This window comes from Rutilus rutilus (assembly GCF_951802725.1).
Source record: "Rutilus rutilus genome assembly, chromosome: 12".
Taxonomy (NCBI): Eukaryota; Metazoa; Chordata; class Actinopteri; order Cypriniformes; family Leuciscidae; genus Rutilus; species Rutilus rutilus.
In genome coordinates this window covers 34065507-34086313 of record NC_140217.1, presented here as the reverse complement: position 1 = coordinate 34086313, position 20807 = coordinate 34065507, and the positions used below count along the sequence as shown (strand labels likewise).

Genomic DNA, 20807 nt, shown 5'->3' with positions numbered 1-20807 from the left:
ATCACTGGGGAATATGAGTGATTTTAAATGTCTATGAGTGCATCCTATCATTGCAGTTATGTCCAGAAGAGGGAGCTGTACTCGTCAAGTTCCTTTGGTGACGCGCTTTACGTCATACAGTAAAGATGGCGTCTTACTGATGCACACCATGCTTTATTGTTGATAAAACAATATATTGTTATTTTACCTAAAAAAAATCACACCAGGATCGGGAAAATGTCAAGGTTAATAGTCAAGAATCTCCCAAATGGGGTGAGTATATGTAATTATATTAGAACGTGTAGCAAGTTCGCTGTCAAAGATGCATGCGCCTACGAAAGTGTAAATAACTTTTAAACACCCTTCTTTACTGTGTTCACTAACAAAAAGTCTCAACTATGTTTTATTTGAATTTGAATGCTATGGTGTAGCCTATTAAAGTATCATGGTATTACATTTGATAGCATCAGTGTAATATGGCATTGTAGAATAAATTGGGTAACACTTTATTTTACAGTGTTCTTGTTACACATGTTACATGCAGTTAGTAATAACTATAAATTATGCAACTAACCCTGAACCAAACCCTTATCCTAACCCTGTAGTAAGTACATGTAATGTCCTAATGTATAATTACACTGTTACACAGACACCTTAAAATGAAATGTAACCATAAATTGTTATAGGCACTGTCAGGGAATGATAAATGCTTAATGCTCCTTAAACTGTATGTGTATGAAATATATGTGATTTGAACCGTTGACTTACAACTGTTGAAATTGTATTTATTCTGTGTCCTCAGATGAAGGAAGCTCGCTTCCGCAAGATGTTTGCGGATTTTGGGACACTGACAGATTGTACGTTGAAATTTACCAAAGATGGCAAATTCCGCAAATTTGGATTCGTTGGTTTCAAGACAGAAGAAGATGCAGATAAAGCTCTGAAACATTTCGACAAGAGCTTTGTGGACACATCTAGAGTTACTGTAAGTGACAAGATCATGGAGGAGTCCGAGAGATTTGGGAAGGAAATTACTAATAGATTAAAATAGTAATGCAGATAGTTTATTTGAACATTGTATATTGTAATTCTCATCTTATTCATCATCTGCCTGAATAAGGTGGAATCCTGCACAGATTTTGGAGACCCAAACAAAGCCAGACCTTGGAGCAAACACACACGCCAACCTTCAGCGAACAAAGTTACAGAGGAACAAGAATCATGTGAACAACTAGAAAAAAATGAAGATTCACTGGTAAATTCATTTGTCATTTTTCAGTGTCTGCGCTGAGCAAAATGGGACATTTATATGACCCACTCACTTTAGTGTTTGCAAACAGTTTTATAGAAAGGCCTTGTTGATTTTTCTTTTTCTTCATTTGTCTATTTGGAACAATGTGTATTGCAATAAGTGCAATACATATAAATCAAACTGAATTTATGCTGTCACTCTACCTCCACAGAAGCAGCAGAAGAAGCCTTTGAGTATTCTTCTTAGAGATGTAAGTTTGCTACTCCTAAAGTCTATTCTTTATCACATTACACAAATCATACTTCAGTAAAAATGCAGACATCCTATAAAATGTCATTTGAAATCCTTAGCTTCAAAAAGACAAGAGCTTCCAGGAGTTCATGGCTGTGCACCAGAAACGCACACAGGTGCCCACGTGGGCCAACGACACGGTGGAAGCGGCTTCTATTGGAGTTGAAAAAGAGAAGGAGAAGGAGCAGAAGGAGCAGAAGAAGCAGAAGAAAGCGCCTGTTAAGGATGATTACCTGAACTTTGACTCTGATGAATCAGAGCAATTGAGTGATGATGAGGATGCTGCTGATGAAGAGGACAAACAAGGTGAGAACTTTGTGCTGAATTCTAGATTCTTTTTTTTGTGATTCCTATAGCAGGCAATACAACTTTTCTCTATGGGTAGCAAAGATCGTTTGGTAACACTTTCCTTAAAGCCTTTTTATATAGAGTAGTGCTGTCAAATCGATTAATCGTATCTAACATAAAAGTTTGTGTGTGTATATATTACTAAGTTTATATATATGTATATATATATACACACACACACACACACAAAAGTATTTTTAATACATTAATCATGCCTTGTAATGCATTGTATGGGCTCATGAATAATTGTAACCACAGTTATAATACATTATAATACTTATCTATTCATTGAACACACTTTTAGAAAGTATAATGCATTAAAACACATGGGAAACAACCAATTTCAGATGTAACAAGTAATCTGCAAATTTTATGTAATGCATTTTAACTTTGGTTGCAATTAATTATGAAAAGATCATAAAATGTACATTATAAATACCTTTATAATGCATTATATATAAAGGCTTTAAAGTGGTGTCCCCCTGTAGTCAATCATGTTATCCCTTAAAATTCATCTTTGATCACAAAAATTACATATTTAAACATATTCTTCATGCCTTAAAATAGCTTAAATGTAACTCTACACCCTTGCCTCATTTAGTATACGCGGTTCTATGAATATGCAAATCAGCCCCGCCTCCACTCACTCACACCAGCTGAAAGATCCACTCGTTGACGATCACGTTGACGTGATTGGTTACGTTACATGGTAGTTTGTGATGTCAGAAACACCAGCGATTTCAAACCGTGTTTTTGAGAGTGTCTTTGGTTCACTGCAGTTTGAAGGAGAAAATACTCAGCAATGGTGCTGACTTATGAATTTGCACATGGTTTGTCTTAAAGGGGTGGTTGAATATGATTTCACTTTTCTAGATATTTTATTTGAAAGAAATCGCTTTTTTAAGGACTACAACAAACGGCTGGTAGGGACTACAAGACATTCCTCCCGGGTTAGTGACATTATGAACCCTTACATTTACATAAACCCCTTCCACGGGAACGCGATTTATAGATTATCAAGACAGAATATGCTAATTAATTACTAGAAGATAACTACACATAAGCTACATAAATTCACCAACTAACCATTCAGAAGTGTTGTCTACATGTTGTCACTTCTTGAGTCTCTCCATCTTTCTGACTTCGGTTTGAACATAAAAGGCTAAAAGTTTTTGAAATGTTCAGTGCATGTCTGTGTGAGGTAAAAGGACACAAGCTGTTATAGCTCCAGCCCCTGTGCTGGGAGCACCAGCTCATTTGCATTTAAAGGGACAGTCACAAAAACGGTGCGTTTTTGCTCACACTCAAAAGGTGACAACTTTAACATGCTATATAAAAATATCTGTGGGGTACTTTGAGCTATAACTTCACAATACACACTCTGGGGACATCAAAGTCTTATTTTACATCTTTTGAAAAGCGCATTATACCACCCCTTTAAAGCATTTTAAAAATACCACATAGACAAATAAACAACATTAAAACTTGATTTTCACCACAGGGGGACTTTAAGTAAAGTGTCACCAATCTTTTCTTCATGCACTTGTACTGTATTTGTGTAGGTGTGATTTTATTATGCTCTCCAAATGTGTTTTCTTACCAGATTCTGCTAAGAAAGCCTTGAAGAAAGATCTATCTGATATGGATTATCTTCGCTCCAAAATTGTGGAGAAATCAGACATGGTGGATGAGAAAGAGATGGAAAAGAATGAAGAGGACAGTGCCAATGCTGCCGATGAGGAAGAGGAAGATGAAGAGGAAGAGGAAGAGGAAGAGGAAGAGGAAGAGGAAGAGTCCCCGGACCAGCACACAGACAGTGCATATAAGCCAACAGTCCAGAACATGGTCAGTGTGATGAAACTGTCATAGGGTTTAATATGGAATAGTTGGCTATTAAACGCTCATTTGTTTGTGCTGTTCATACACTATTATAGATTGAGTCGAGCACAGGGTTCACAGTCAAGCTACGAGGTGCTCCATTCAACGTCAAAGAGGTGAGATATTGATTATTGGTCGATATTGAATATGTAGTTTGTTTTTGCTCAACAACTTTTGTTAATATTCAAGGACTGTTGTACCAGGTCCCTTTATTATTATTTTTCTAATTTCAAGTTTACTTTATTTTACAGTGTTCATATTGCCATGTATTTACATATAAAATTACAGAGTAATCCTAATTAACCACAGGCACTTGGTGTGTTACTAGTACTTATGATTACACTCTTGTTCTTGTTATTATCATAGAAATTAGTTATAGCAATGTGTAAGATTTACACTTTTTAAATAGGTGAATAAATATATTCCTAATAATATAATTTTAAGTGTAATGTTTGGGGTCACTATTGCATGTAAATATTTTTTTAAATAATTAATTTTCTCCCCAAGCCTGTATTTATTTGATCAAAATAAATGTATATTTTAATATATTTTAAATACATTTTATTAAAGTAATTTATTCCTGTGATGTAAAGCTGAATTTTCGGAATCATTATTCCAGTCTTCAGTGTCACATGATCCTTCAGAAATCATTCTAAGATGCTGATTTGAAGCTCAAGAAACATTTCTTATTAATAATATCATAGAACAAATATATACATTTCTTTAGAAAAAATAAATCACACTGACTCCAAACGTTTGATGGGTAAATTAAAGTAATATTTAATCTGTCTTTCATACTGTACTGTATAAATTTATGATGCCTAAAATCAAATTTTCTTTTTTTCTTTAAAAAACAAAAAACAAAGTAGTATGGATTTATAATATCTGCCATTTATCAGTTATTTGCAATACTGATACACCCCTACTTGTTTTTTTTTTTTTTTTATAAAACTAACATATCCCGCCCTCTAAAATCTAACTGGGAGAAGAATTTAATTTTTTAAGGTTATTGTTATTAATAAATGTAATTATTAATACAGAACACTGTTGTCACATAAATAACACAAATTTAGACATCTATCTTTTTATTGATCTTTTTGGACCTGACAACAGTCATTTTTGCCTGATTTATTTATTTTTGTCCTGTCTGTCTGATTTACCACTTCACTCTAGCAACAAGTGAAAGAATTTATGGTGCCTTTGAAACCCGTTGCCATTCGATTTGCAAAAAACAAGGATGGCCGCAACACAGGTAAGAGCTTCTGTTGTTTACTGTCTGTTGATGGTCTGAAGATGTCACTCTTGTGCCATTTGATTGGTTGAATTTCCTCTGTTAAGGTTACGTGTATGTGGACCTGCGCTCAGAAGCAGAGGTCGAGAGGGCCCTGCGCTTGAACAGAGACTACATGGGTAAGCGATTTTTCACTCTTTCTGACAAGTACACAACTGTGAAATAATCCTTGAGTTGTGTGTTTTGTTTTGGGAGCACAACCAATTCAAAAGCAAGTACTGCAAATAACACTTGTTCACGTGTAAACTCACAGGGGGGCGCTATATCGAAGTGTTCAGAGCCAATAACTTTAAAAACAAAATGCCTGCGAAGGAAAGCAAAAAGGAGAGAAATTTTGTGCGTGAGCTGAGGGACGATGAGGAAGAGGAAGACGTGGCGGAATCGGGAAGACTTTTCATCAGGAACCTGCCCTACACATGCACTGAAGAAGATCTGAAAGAAGTCTTCATCAAACACGGTGGGTGTTGGAGATCTGCCACTTATCATTTCACGATCCATGTTTAAAAGCCACTTATTTTTCTTGTGTCTTCATCAGGTCCTATTTCTGAGGTGCATTTCCCCATAGACAGTCTGACTAAGAAGCCCAAGGGCTTTGCCTTTGTGACATACATGATACCAGAGAACGCAGTCTCAGCCTTGACTCAACTGGATGGCCACGTATTCCAGGTACTGATCACTTTCATCTCATTTCTGTCTGCGTAGTTTTATTTGCTTTCTTACAACTGTTTGGACCCTCTAGGGGCGGGTTCTGCATGTCATGGCTTCAAGGCTGAAGAAGGAGAATCCCGATCAGGGGCCCAACACTCCAGGCAGCTCCTCATTTAAGAGAAGTAAAGATGCCAAAGACAAATCAGCCAGCGGCAGGTGAGAAATTGATGAACTACCTGGAGATGAAAGCCTCTACTGGATCATTTCCAGTTGTGTTCATTGTTTTTTGTTTTGTTTTTACACAGCTCTCATAACTGGAACACACTGTTTTTGGGCACGAGCGCAGTGGCCGATGCCATCGCTCAGAAATACAACACAACCAAGAGCAAAGTGTTAGATCACGTGAGTATTTTGGACCTGTTAATTGTCTTTTTCTTGAGTGGATTAACATGGGTAACACTGGATTTGTGTATGTATGCAGGAGTCTGATGGCAGTCTGGCTGTGAGGATGGCCCTCGGAGAGACAGAGCTCGTTCAAGAGACCAGACAGTTTCTCCTGGAAAATGGAGTGTCCCTGGACTCATTCAGTCAGGTATAGGGTTGTGGTACAGGTGGATTGATGATATCGCCGATGGCAGATGCCTTTGACGATATCAAGATGATAGTTGGCTAGTATTCCCATTAATGTATTAAGTTATTATTACAGGGTTTTTCCTGCATAGAGAATTACAAGGTGGCTGCCTCCGTCAAATTTCGTGCCGCCTCCGGCTCTTGACAAAACTTGGATAGACAGTCACATGCTCAGATACACTTTTTTCCACCGTGACAGTTTTGTTGCGGGTTCCCGGCCTGTGTCCATTCTCAAATCGTATAGTTTGCAGATAGTGCTGCGTGGATCATAATCCGCGGGTCAGGCGGGCCAAGTAATAAAAACATAACATTCAAATGAATCGAGGGTGGATGACAGATAAATCATTATAATGTGTTGATTTTAATAAAGACAAAGAACTCTCATGAGTCATCACGGTAAAACGCAGTGAACGAGCGTCACTCTTTTACTGTCGTTTTCAACAACATAATTCTCTTTAGGGAAAACCAATCAGGGAAAATATGTCAGGGCTCGACATAAACGCATAAACACGTGTGTTAAAAAAAAAAAAAAAAAGCTTATTGTGACACACTAATGTCCAAATACATATTTATGTTTGTTTCTGCATAAATCATGGTTATGTTAATGCGTGTCTGTGATTTCCATCTATTTAGGCATCAGGTCAGCGCAGTAACTCTGTGTTCCTGGTGAAGAACTTACCTTCAGGAGTGCAGGTCGGAGAGCTTGAGGCTTTGTTCTCGCCCCATGGATCTCTGGGAAGAGTTCTGCTGCCCCCATCTGGCCTCACTGCTATAGTGGAGTTCCTGGAGCCCACCGAAGCCAAGCGGGCCTTCATGAAGCTTGCATACACAAAGGTCAGTGTGTGTGATGGGCATTTGAGCTACTGTTTTCACTGGAAAAAAGAACTTGTATTTGTTTTTGTTTATATAATATTTATTTGTAATAATATTTATAATCATGTGTGCCTTCGCTTAGTTAAAGCTTGAATTAGGGACATGGTATGATGTCATACGGTCTGTTTCCCCAGTTCCAGCATGTTCCCTTGTATCTGGAGTGGGCTCCTTTAGCGGTCTTTACAACTCCTCCAAAACCTAAACGAGGTAATCCTTTAATACTGACATATCAGTTTGTTGGTGCTTAAACCAGCAATTCATCTTTTTGTATGAAGGATATATGTATGCCTAAACATTCACATGTTCATAACCGTGACATTAATTGAAATGACAACATGAGAATGAATCACAAACAGTCCTGCATGGAATCTGCAGTGAATTCCAGTCATCGAAATTCCAGATCACAATTCCATATAAAGCTCTGTACATTCCAGGCGAACTTGAACACCGTCCAACAAGCCCTTCCCTTGGCATGTTTGAAAATATTTTGGATATTGTGATACTTTTAGCTACCAAATGTTCTACATTTTAAATAAAGTTTAGGAATGTATTTATTAATTTCATAAGTGAGAATGGTCTGCCAAAAAATAAAAAATAATAATTCTGTTATAATTATAAAACTATTAAAATGCAATAACACCTTACAATAATGTTTGGTCATCATTAACATTAGTTAATGCATTAGACATCATAAACTAACAATAAACAAATAGTTTAAAGCATTTATTAATCTTTGTTCATATTAAATACATTTCTACTACTACAAATACTTATGCATTTTTAGCATTTTAAGTTGAACAATTGTGTATTATTTACACTACCGTTCAGAAATTTGGGGTCGGTAAGATTTTCTAAATATTTTTGAAAGAACTCTCTTATGCTCACCAAGGCTGCATTTATTTGACCAAAAATACAATGAAAAAATAAAAATTTCTATTAGAATTAAATTCAAATAACTATTGTCAATATATGAATATATATTTTAAAATGTAATTTATTCCTGTGATGTAAAGCTGAATTTTCAGCATCATTACTCCAGTCTTCAGTGTCACATGATCCTTCAGAAATCATTCTAATATGCTGATATGATGCTCAAGAAACATGTCTTATTATTATCAAGTTAATGGATTTTTTTTTCAGGAATCTTTGATGGATATAAAGTTCGTTTGCAGCATTTATTTGATTATAGAAACCATTTGTGAAATTATAAATGTCTTTTACTATCACTTTTGTACATGTTATGCATCCTTGCTGAATAAAAGTATTAATTTCTTTCCATTTTTTTTAATGGTACTTAATAAATTAGCATTAACCTAGATTAATAGATCCTTTATAAAATTGTTGTTGAATGTTAGTTCACAATGTTAACAAATTGAACCTTATTGCAAAATGTTACCAATTTAATTAAAATTCTGAAGTATTTCCTTCAGGACATCCAAATCAGTGTTTTGTCAGTCCTGTATTTAGCTTCAGTGTTGCTTTTTCTGTAGTTTTTCTCGTTCCGTCTAAATATCCATCCTTCTCTTGCTCCACTTAGAGCCTCAAACCAAAGATGCAAATGCTGAGAACAATGACTTGGCCAAAAAGGAAGAGGAGGAGGAGGATGAGGAGGAGGAGGAAGAACCGATTTTGCCTGGCTCGACTCTGTTTATTAAGAACCTCAATTTTAAAACCTCAGAGGAAACATTACACGAGGTGAGCTCAAGAGCACAAGCACTTTAGCAGCAAACGGCAGATCTTGTGGTAGTGGAAACATGAGAAGGTTTCTTGTTCTGGTCACAGGAGACTCATTTGAGATGCATGTTAGTAGCAGGTGTAAGCCAGCAACATGTGTTGTGTGATCGGATCACCCCAAACGGATGTTGTTAATAACAGGTGTAAACACGGCCCGTGTCTCACCATATGGGTTTCATTGTGTTCTTTTGACAGACATTTTCTGAATGTGGTGTGGTGAAAAGCTGCACGATATCAAAGAAGAGAGATAAAGCAGGTTTGATTTCACAGACATTCATATTTACCATTGATATTCATCTGTATATTTGTTATTTGTATATTTTCTCTCTCTATCTCTTTTGTCATTTCTCCATCTTGTTTCTTGTCTGTGTGAATCTTTTTTCTCTCTCTCTCTCTGTCAGGTAAAATGTTATCAATGGGTTATGGATTTGTTCAGTACAAAACTCCAAAGGCAGCACAGAAAGCCATGAGAAAGCTGCAGGTAAATGACCATCTGCTGCTCTGTCATTGCTGTATGAGCTGTACTCTTACTATGCACAATTATTCATGTGATGAAATAAATTCAGGCATCTTTTTTCATTACTTTCATTTTTTTTGCAGCACTGCACAGTTGATGAGCACCAGCTTGAGCTAAAAATATCAGAAAGAGAAGTCAAGTAAGTTGAGGCGTCTTTTGTGTCCGAAATCTTCATGTTCTGTGTAGGACAGGGTTTCACAAACCCCAAGCTCTCTCTCTTTAGGGCTCGCCAATCCTTTTGATTATGAATTTTGTTCATTCAGTGAAGAACTTGTCAGTTTTTGATGAACTCATCAAGATCTAGCTCATAAGAGTCATTTGCACTTGAATCAGACTTCACTGGTCACACTTTGTTTGTTTGACAAGCATGTAAAGATTTGCCAATAGACAGACATGTTTTCTTGCCATTATTTTATGGTACAGTATCTTTTTTTCTCATATTTAATTCAGATTGCAAATTTACTTAAAATATGATCATAAGAAAAATAGGTAAAATATGAATACTTTTGCTTTAGTATTATATTATATTTAGTAATTTTCTTGTATTATATTTGTCTTTGCATGCAATAATAATTTAAGAATTGTTTCAGCATTGTAATGAGACTGAAATCTGAACTTCCAATTTAACAGACATGAACCAAAAAAAATTTTTATTGACAAAAATGTATTAAATTATTATCTGTTTGTATACTTTTCTTTAAACACTGTACCTTTCTGTAAATTAGTATTTTGAAAAGGTTTTGAAAGAATATAAGAACAAACCTCCTTGAGTTCATGGATTTGCTGAAAATATATATTTTTGTTTTTAGAAAGTAATGCATAATAAGTGTCTAATTTTCACATTAATGTGCTTTTGGGGGCAACTTATAATAAGATATTGTAATTAAAGTGATGAGAAACTTGGTAAAGTTTCACCGGAGTAACTCATGATTTGCATATACCGTATTCACCTGTGTTTTTTAAAATATTAAGTTATTATTACAGGGTTTTTCCTGCATAGAGAATTACAAGGTCTCCGTCAAATTTCGTGCCGCCTCCGGCTCTCGACAAAACTTGGATAGACAGTCACATGCTCTGATACACTTTTTTCCACCGTGACGATTTTATTGCGGGTGTCCGGTTTCATTTATTTTGAACATAAATGGTTTACTTTAGAAATTTCTAGTCACATTGTGCTTTTGTTGAAGCGATGCAGTTTGATGTTAAATTAGGGTAATAATGGTAAACAAGATTATATACGGTCAGTGTTTTTTTTTTTTTTTGCTTTTTGTAATATCATTGCTTTTAAATTCTTTCATATGTGCTTTCTTAGTCAGTTTGACCAATAAAGTCCATAACAAGCATAATAAAGGGCACTAGTCACATGCATGAGTGAAAACCGTTTTCCTTCTGTTGTTTTTTGCAGGTCAGGTGTGGCAGAACCCAAGAGGAAAAAGCAAACCTCCAGGAAACAGAGGACTTCTAAGATCCTGGTGCGAAACATCCCCTTCCAGGCCACAGTGAAAGAACTGCGAGAACTCTTCTGGTAAGCCTTGTTTCACATTTAATGGATATTTGTTGCGTTTCATGTGCATGTTATAGAACAGAGCAGGCCAAATTATTCCAACTCTTGACTAAGTATTTTTCACTAACAAAAATGACTGTGAAAGTATCATGCTTTTGAACCCTTGTAATTATTGTGAAATAGTCCTCATGTGAGCTCTGATTTGAAGTGCAGGTGTTGTTTCTTTTTGTCAGTACGTTTGGAGAGCTGAAGACAGTCCGCCTGCCAAAGAAAGGGATCGGTGGAGCCCACCGTGGTTTTGGCTTCATTGACTTCCTCACTAAACAGGATGCCAAGGTGGGTGCATCTGTCTCTGTGTCTTTCTGTTTCGTGCTTTTCACAGGAGACAGTCTCCTGTGAAACAACTAATCAACACTGAATCCTGTTCAACGTGTCTAGTTACAGTACATCTAACACGAGCTTTGATTTTGTGCTGGTCTCTCACAGAAAGCGTTCACGGCGCTGTGCCACAGTACCCATCTGTACGGCAGGAGGCTGGTGTTGGAGTGGGCAGACGCAGAGGACACTGTGGACGACCTGCGACGAAAAACCGCACAGCACTTTCATGGTAACATTTTTGTTTTATGTGCAGAGTAACAGTTATTTAGCATAAACCGTTGCAAGCAGTTTTAATTAATAACTTACTGAAAGCCTACGATCACAGTTTTTGGGAGTGACAGCCGCACTTAATTACAAGTGTGACTCAGTCTCAAAATGTTCAAACAGCAACTTAGAGTAGCATCTCGAATTCTGTCTGTATGAACATGCAATGGGAGTCGAGCCTGTATTCTCTTACCAGTTAACATAGTGACAGTGACCATAGTAATATCAAAGATGGCAATGTCACTTTTGATAAGACGAATCCAGCCGAGCCTTGAGTTCATCCGTCAAATCTTCATTAACTGACTGCAGCTTTTATATCTGATGGAGAGCGGAGCATTTGAGTCGCATGTAGAACTCAAAACTGACAGGAGCCGCTCCGGTGGAGGACGGTGACTGCATCTAACCTTCAGATGACACACAGCTCATATCTCCATCGCTGTTCATCACCGAAAGCTAAACCACACATGAAAACACACAACACGGTAGACAGAGCGGCTCTGTCACACTGACATGACGGACAACTAGTTGTCCAGCCCAGTTGTGTTCTCAGCGTGGCTTCCCGTAAATAACTGAACTGTGTGTGAACGTAACCGTATTAAGGACTCAAATACAGGACTGACAACCATATCCTACAGCATTTATTAATCTTAAAGGGATAGTTGAGAAAAACAAACCTGTATGAGTTTTTAAGAGCAAAAGTTATATCTGTTAATACTAGGTAATGCACTGTGAACTAAAATGAACATTTTTCTATTAACAAAAGTTAATATATTATATGCTGTAAGAATATATTGCTCATTGTTAGTTCATGCCTTAACAAATAAGGCCTTGTTGTAAATTTATCAATATTATATGTAACTGAATTCAAAAGATTTTGCTCCCTCAAATAGCTTGATTGTTGTTAACTAAATATAGTCAACTAACTTTTTCAATACTTTTTCCCAAACAGTAGTTTGACAGTTGCTTAACTGCTTGAAAACTGCAGCTTGCCAAATCCCTTAATTCGAAGTAGTTTCCCAAACAATTCTAGTAATTTCCCTTCTTTAATTGAATTAAAACAAATCTGTGCTCAAATCTGTCCTCTCATCTTCTCTGTCAGATGCTCCTAAGAAGCGGAGGAAGGCGGAGGTGTTAGAGGGAATCTTGGAGCAGATGGAGGTCGGGGAGGAAGACGGGGAGTGAATAGCAGCCGTCAGTCACCTCCAGCATCAATAAGAGAGTAAATCATCCAGTGGAACTCCATTTATCTCTATTATGACTCCGTCTTAAACAGCTGCTTCACGGTCTCTTCAGGAATTCTTCCTTTTGGCCCCAGATGCTCCCAATTAGCTTTTTATTATATGCTCATACATCATCCCTGTTATTGCTGTCAATGTATTAAACACAGCGTCTCCCCGCAGACCAACTGCGGCTGAAGGTGAACTCGACGACGGAGTCCTTTTGAAAAAGATGCCCAAAGGCCACGTTTGCTTTAGCTGCTTTCAACCGTCACGGAGGCCCTGACATTTCATACTCTGCTGCAACATGGGTGACATTGAAAAATCACTATTGTGATTGATCAAAATATCATTAGCAGAAGATAAAAATGCAAACTGTTTCCTTTAACAATATTTTTGGCACAAAATGTATCTCTTGTAGTCTGTTTTTGACTGGGAATAATTGCATCATAATGTAAAACCTAAGAACAACAGTGTTTTTTCCAGTCTTAAAGAAATGACAAGTGCTTTTATATTGTTGGGATCATACTGTTTATTGATGTGACAATAAATCAATTGTCTGGAAATGTTCCTATCGTAGGTTAGTAATCACACTAGAAACCTCACTTTATAAAATTTACTATTTGTACAGTCGAGGTCAAAACAGTCTTGGTCTACACTGAAGTTGCGTTACACACCACGTAGTGGACATTCTAGTGTACTGCATCACAAGGGTTTCTCCAGACAGCATGTTAAAGTGTCTTCAAACCAACAATTATTTCTTATACCCTTCCAAACCAAACCCATATGACTAATAAAAGCTGGAATACACAATAGATTGTACAGCACTAAACATTTACTTTCCGATTATACAACTGGCAACAGGAAAACCGTAAACGACTTGGAGGATCACACTGTGGCCGTTTGAATAAACAAATGTATATATTTTTTCTTTAGGACTTATAATAACTTTTATGTCAGTTACAGTCAATAAAAAGTAGTTTTGTCTATTTTGAATCTGAATTTTTTGAGCCTACTAGTTTGTCAGAATCGGTCAGAATAGTAAAAGTCTTGTTCTGAACACGAGGAAAATTCACCTCGTTGCTGGGAGACGCATGACGAATATTTTTTTCCCCGTAAAATCGGCTCATCAGCCTCATCTTATCCTCCGGTTTTATGGAATCAGTCAGGATAAAAAATAAATAAAAAAAGTCTGCATTTTTCTGTGAAACGTCAACTCCAACTTCCCAAAATGTGGCTCTGATTTGCTGGATTGGCGTCGAGTCCTCTATGCTGTCTATGTCGTGTATCCCAGACTTTCTTCTTTGGAACAAATTTAGTTATCCAAACTTTTGAGCCTTCTCATTTACATACAATGTCAGTGGCCAGGTGCTGCCAGGCTCCAAAAAAGGTAAATAGTTTAAATAGCACTCACATTCAAGCAGGTCATCTGAAGCACTACAATAGCTTTTGTATCAGGAACGATTGAGATTTTTAAGGTCACCATACAAGGTCATAACTCACAATATAGGCCTACTCATAATTGTGACTGACATTATGTCAAAATGTAAGTTTCTTAAACTCTACATTTTACTAAGAGGTATCGAGCTTCCAAAATGTATCGGATCACAACCGATCGTGATTTGGCGAACTTTAATCAAAACTATTACCAACAGAAATCTTCAAAATGTGTTCTGCAGAAGAAAGAAATTCATAGTTTGGAATGACATGAGGGTGAGTAAATGATGATAGAATTTTCATTTTATTTGGGTGAAATATTCCTTAAATAACTTGCATGTTCCAGTCCTCACACAAAGCTTCAAAAGATGGAATATAGCACAGAAGTCATATGGATAACCTTTAAGGCGCTTTACTTGACCTGTGTGAAGAGACAGTCATATGGGTTTGGAATGACATGAGTTTAAGCAAATGACAAAATGTTTGGTTGACCTATCATTAAGCACGCTATAATCATATTTTTCTGTTAGTCAGTCACAGATAATGCACCCAAACAAAACATTTGTGTGATCATTTTTATAAATGTCGTTTATTTTCTGATCCAGTATAAACAGAGAACCTTGGAGGAAAAAAGTTATATGGTTCAATAAATGGAGCTCTGATAAAGCCAAAGAAGTTTGGTGGAAAGCACTGCTTAGAGAAAGAGCATTCTGGCTATGGCAGACACACCGATACACAAATCTTCTGAAATGGATGACTATTTGTATCATCTCGTCGAAAGTTCATTGGTTAGTACCTAATGAATCAAGAATGGAATGAGTACATCCACATGCAGAGCCACGGTAAGCTAAGAAACGTCTATTCTGTTTGTTAGATAAAAACAGAGATGAGTTTTGTAGGAAAGTTTGATGTGTTCCACTTAAATATAAATTGTCTGGAATATACAAAAAAGCATTTACATATACATTTGTTTTCACTCAGTCTTAGAGCTCCACATGTCCCTTTAAGCAATACGACTATTTGCACCTCAAGAAATGACAAGCTACTTTCATCGCACCAGTCCCACATGGCATTAAAAAAATGCAGAGCCCGTAGCCCCTACATTAGCAGAGTTCACACACACACACACACACACACACACACACACGCACACGCACGCACGCACGCACGCACACACACACACTGTATTGCCTTGAAACAATGAGGAACAGCATACGGCTGTTATAGTATGGAACATGGAAGCAATAAACTCACACCAACTACCCAAACCCCAGCATCCCGCTTGACTAACCACTCGCAGCCTTGGCGTCCAGCACTTATCTAAGTAGGTAATGCTAAGAAAATATGTATTAAGGCTTTTCTGAGGACCTGAGGATTTCAAAAACACACAATGAGGCACACAAAAAGGCAAAGAAGAGCTCTAGACGCGACACACAAACAGAGAAGCGGAAGATGATGGAAAAAAGAGACGGCTAATGTGAACGCCTGGTGTCCGTTTGCTGCTGACCAGTATGGAGGGAGGTGACAAAGACGTCCGCCTTGGCCTTGTAGCAGCATTCTCTCGAGGTTTCTGGTCAGGATTTTTTTTGTTTTTTTGTTGTTGTTGTTGTTGTTGTTCACTTTCTTCCAGACGCGATTTCAGTGCAAAGTATTCCCGTGTCGTAAACAGTAAGAAGTCCTTGGAGATTCTTAGCTTGTAAGTACATGTGACCCTCAGAGGATCGTCACTTCATTCTATGATGATTAGTTGGTTTTCAGCCAAATATGTCTTGCTCTAAGTTTCAGACACCTGCATTCTCTTACAAAACATTGTACATGACATGCATCTAAAGCAGTTCCTACACACTCTGCGTACTGCGTAATAGGAACAGACAGACCGACTGGATCAAATAAAAAAGGAAAAAGCTAGATATGTCGTACATACAAAAGAAGCATGTGACATATTTTCCTCAATTTTTTTTTTTTTTTTTTTTTAAGCTGCTTTGGTAACATCAAATTCAATCCCATCAGCCTTCAATCTCTTTTGAATTGGCTAGCGAATCACACACACACCCGTTTTTTTCCTAATCTTTTTCTCTTCATTCCACTATTATCGTTCATGTAGGTCCTCTGGTTTGTATGAATGGGTTTTCATCAATCTGTCTGAGTCACTTTTCTCAGAGTCTCCTCTCAAGGAAGAACGTGTGGTCTGAAGTCAGCGGCCCGCGCTGTGTTCTGTCATAAAGATGTGCGAGCTGTGAGGGAGAGAGCTATTGTACTGAGAGCCGAGAGAGTGGAGACACTGGAAGCCGAGGCGATGGCATTGGGACCTGAAAGAGAATGAATCAGTGAATGAATGAGAAATAGCAAAACAAATATTATATGAAAGATGCAAGCAGCATTTATCAGGGTTCAAGCGTTTAAGGCCTTTGAGCACACATGCGTGAAAAGATATTACGTTTTATTTAGCAAGCATGTAAACACTCAACTTCAAAAGCTGATTGCATCAAAAGTTAATTTGTCTGTAGAGAGTGTGCCTATTGAACAGGTAGAGTACATACGACTTCTTGGAGTTATATTAGATAGTAAGCTGAAGTGGTCAAAACAAAAAATACAGTAACAGGTATGGGAAGAGGTTTGTCAGTTATTAAGAGATGTGGAAACTTTTTACCACAACACTGTATTTCTAAAATTGTGCAAACAATGGTTCTTGCTTAGATTATTGCCCAGTGGTGTGGTCAAGTACATTAAGTAAAGAGAAAAAAATTAACTAATTAAAAATTACAATTAGTCCAGAACAGAGCGACACGACTCACTGTAAACTGTAAAAGAAGGACTAATATAATAAGAATGCACTGGTGAAGGATTGTCTCTATTAAATAATTCTGTGTCCTAATTTGTTCCTAATGTCCTGTACTCTCAACTTTTGTATAGTAGTACTAGTCATAATTTGAACACCAGGCATGCATAAAAGGGATGTTTTTTTATTTCCTGTTTCGAAAACCACTGCAAAACAACGGACTGTAATGTATAGAGGAATGAAAATGTGGAATGATTTACCTTTGATATTACATATGTTTTAACAAGAAAAATTAGTTTAAATTTTTTTTTTAAAGGAACATTTAATGGCACAATATATAGTACATTGTTTCATTGACTTGACTTTTTATTGTTGTTGATTAAATGTAGTTTTGTATTTTTGGGACCCCAAATGTATGGGACCCCAGGAAGAGTAGCCACTGCCTAGATAGTGGCTAATGGGGATCCAAATAAACTTAGATCATAGATGGAAAAGACCATTTATAGCCAATACAGGCAATTATATGTGTGGCAAAAATATGTGTGTCAAATTTGTTGTAAATATCTCATTTTGTTTTGAAGTTTAGACATATATTTATGAGAGCATAAAAATTATCAATGGGCGACATTCATTGGATTTTTTTGTCAGTTCCTATCATAATTTTGACATTTGGGCGTTATTGTTTAGCTATTGACCTATGTTTTCAAATTTCCTGTGGTGGTTTTGTCTCAATCGGACTAACGGTTTCGAAGATAATTGCAAGTTTTTTAAGCGCTAAAAGACACCGTTACACAAACCATAAGGCAAAACCTGGCATGTTTGGTATTGTTGGACTCGGCAAGGATTCAGGAGTCTAAGGAGGTCACTTCCGTGAAAAGCGCTGGCTTGAAACTTCTCAGGCTCCTTCAGGGCATTGTGCTGATGACGCATACTGAGTTTTTTGAGATACGCCAATGTTCTCATAGACTATCATGGCAACCTGGACAAAGACACTGCATGCCAATTTTCATCAGACTAACGGTTGGGTGCCGTTATAGCCATTTTCATGATTATTTTCCCTGTTATAGACCAATCGTCGCAATTATTTTCATGTAACCTCAGACTGAGCTCATAAACATGTATCTCGAGTTTAGCGAAAATATCCCTTTCCGTTGACAAGTTATAGCCATTTTAGTAAAAGTGGCCCCGGACACATCGAACATTTTGGTTCCCCTTAGCGACCGTGAATTGAAATTTCGATTTTTTTTTATGATTATTGATAGTCACTCTCCAGAGAATATTTCTGCAGTGGTTTGGTTCCAATCAGGCCAAAAACCTAGGTGTAGTTCGCAAAAGTACGTTTTTCAAAAAACCTCAATTTACTAGAAAATGCCACCCGAAGGGCGAGCAAATCCATGCATTTTGTCCACCTTGAGCCAAGGATTCCAACAATATAAGACACTTGAGCCTACGCCTAACGGTTTAGGAGTTATGAGCCATTTCATACTTTTGACCGCTGTAGCGCCCCCGTCAGGCCGTTCGGGGCGCGCCTTTGCGCGTTGTAGGCGGTGTGAGTGAGGCGGTGTGTACAGCGGTTACCCGTTGTAGGAGGTGTGAGTACTACCAGCCCTCAACGTTTCAAGTCTCTACGACTTACGGTTCGGTCTGCCCGATCAGGGCACAACTGTAAACTACAACTGTTTTCAACATTGATAATAATAAGACGTTTCTTGAGCACCAAATCAGCATATTAGAAAGATTTCTGAAGTAATATCTGTTGGAAATTCAGATCTGCCATCAATAATAAATTACAATGTAAAATATATTAAAATAAAAAACTTTTTTAATTGTAATAATATTTCACAACATTACTGTTTTATTGTATTTTTGACCAAATAAATGAAACCTTGGTACATGTAAGTAGAAGGGACTGAAAAATCGTACAGACCCAAACGTTTGAACAGTAGTGTTTAATAATATAATATTTTGTATTTCCCAATCTTTCATGCACGTTTAGTAATTATTTGGCGAGCAGTCATGTAATCAGCAGGATAATGTACAGTAATCAGTGCAAAATGAACCCCTTCAGGCTGATTCAAGTCTGATCGCCCTGTTGAGTTTAATGTGATAATGACAGGCTGATTGTACATTATCCCTCACATATTATAATGCTAAATTACTTCATCTATTTATAATGCATTTTATTTATAATATTGTAAGCTTCAAAGTTTTTCCACTTAAGTAAAATTTTGCATAAAAAAATAAGTCACTCAGCATAGGACAATCTACCTGGTATTCTGGGAATTTTGATCTGTGGGCTGCTGCTGCCTTCCCCTCCCTCTCCAAAAGGCTTGATCTGGATGAAGTACTCCACATCTGTGGGAAGCGAGAGCTCCACCGACGTGGTGTTAGTCTCCATAACGTTGGGCCTGCTGAAATGGTTCCGCTTGTACAGTACCTACAGAACCATTCCAAAATGTTTTAGGAACAATTACCTCCAATTACATGGTCCCACATTATAGCACACCCAGTGTTGGGGGTGAGTAACAGATAGTAATGCGGGTAAAAGATAACTTTTTTTCAAGTAACTAGTACATTTACAACAAAATAAGAGTTACTTTTTCAAATAAGTAACACAAGTGACTATGTATTGACTGACACTTATGTCCCCATGTTGAGAGAAATCATAAGTGCAGAGGTGTTGTGCGCTGTGTGAACATGATAGTTATTGTAGTTCTAGACTAAATGTGAGCATGCATTTACTCATCAAACTTGCACAAAAAAGATTCAGTTTTCCTCAAAATGACTAAAAACAGTGAAATGCAAACTCAGAATATTACACAACATGCAAATATTAAATGTTTAAGTTTGTCAGATATAAATATACTTCATGTATTTATTCTCACTTTATTATAGGGATAGTTCACTTTGAAATTAATTTTTGATATGTTTTAGCTTACCTCAAGGGCATCCAAGATGTAGGTGTCTTTGTTTCCGCAGTAGTTTCAATTTTGATATTTTTAGGTCAAACCGTTCTTGTCTGTCAGTCATATAATGGAGGTCGATGGTCACTGTCTCAAAACACAAGCACAGAGTCCAAATTAAAACAATTCCCCATCGTCCAAATTAAACAATTCCCCATCGTAAGTACACATTGATGGCCTAAGACACGAAACGAGCGGTTTGTGTGAGAAAACGAACAGTATTTATATCGTTGTTATGTCTTGAAAACAGCACACGTCCAAATGATCTGACGGTGCGGGCGGGTATAGATATAAACATAGATGTCGCCTTGGCTACTGCAGTTCATTGGAACGAAACCGTAGCCAAGGCGACATCTATTTATATATCTATACCCGCCCGCGCCGTCAGATCATTTGGACGTGTGCTGTTTTCAAGACATAACAACGATATAAATACTGTTCGTTTTCTCACACAAACCGCTCGTTTCGTGTCTTAGGCCATCAATGTGTACTTATGATGGGGAATTGTTTCATTTGGACGATGGGGAATTGTTTTAATTTGGACTCTGTGCTTGTGTTTTGAGACAGTGACCATAGACCTGCATTATATGACTGACAGACAAGAACGGTTTGACCTAAAAATATCAAAATTGAAACTACTGCGGAAACAAAGACACCTACATCTTGGATGCCCTTGAGGTAAGCTAAAACATATCAAAAATTTATTTCAAAGTGAACTATCCCTTTAACCAATGTCTTTGATGATCCTGTTCAACCATACCAAGCAAAAATGACTTTAAACATCACATTTATGTTTAATTTTCAAACGGTTTGGTTGAGTTGTG

General features: G+C 37.2%; 2 protein-coding genes across 6 annotated transcripts in view; one reads left to right on the top strand and one right to left on the bottom strand.

The window, feature by feature from the left end:
* Nucleotides 1–64: 64 nt before the first annotated feature.
* On the top strand, nt 65–13617 carry rbm19 (RNA binding motif protein 19). 2 transcript variants are annotated; one of them, XM_084424931.1, is made up of 25 exons: nt 65–252; nt 782–964; nt 1100–1234; nt 1443–1481; nt 1582–1828; nt 3474–3715; nt 3805–3864; nt 4922–5000; nt 5087–5158; nt 5293–5496; nt 5575–5705; nt 5779–5903; nt 5993–6089; nt 6169–6279; nt 6951–7151; nt 7325–7397; nt 8728–8885; nt 9120–9180; nt 9326–9405; nt 9525–9580; nt 10847–10966; nt 11179–11281; nt 11432–11552; nt 12687–12806; nt 12988–13617. In XM_084424931.1, the coding sequence occupies exons 1-24, from the start codon at nt 217–219 to the stop codon at nt 12767–12769; spliced, it is 2817 nt and encodes a 938-aa protein (XP_084281057.1). In that variant the 5' UTR covers nt 65–216; the 3' UTR covers nt 12770–12806; nt 12988–13617. The 2 variants fall into 2 exon arrangements, with proteins under 2 accessions (XP_084281057.1, XP_084281056.1); XM_084424930.1 differs by having other exon boundaries at nt 12687–13617.
* Nucleotides 13618–15858: 2241 nt separating this feature from the next.
* Nucleotides 15859–20807, bottom strand: part of cntn4 (contactin 4) — a 158689-nt gene continuing 153740 nt past the window's right edge. For all 4 annotated transcript variants that reach the window (XM_084424928.1, XM_084424927.1, XM_084424926.1 and 1 more), the window contains exons 22-23: nt 19289–19457; nt 15859–16550 (exon numbers count right to left, since the gene is read on the bottom strand). In XM_084424928.1, the coding sequence (XP_084281054.1) occupies nt 16459–16550; nt 19289–19457 (261 nt within the window). In that variant the 3' untranslated portion in view covers nt 15859–16458. The remainder of the gene's footprint in view (nt 16551–19288; nt 19458–20807) is intronic.

Coding starts and splice junctions, on each gene's coding strand:
- rbm19 (XM_084424931.1), top strand. CDS start 217: ATGTCAAGGTTAATAGTCAAGAATCTCCCAAATGGG. Junction 5,904..5,992: donor GACAAATCAGCCAGCGGCAG/GTGAGAAATTGA, acceptor GTTTTTACACAG/CTCTCATAACTGGAACACAC. Junction 8,886..9,119: donor CAGAGGAAACATTACACGAG/GTGAGCTCAAGA, acceptor TTCTTTTGACAG/ACATTTTCTGAATGTGGTGT.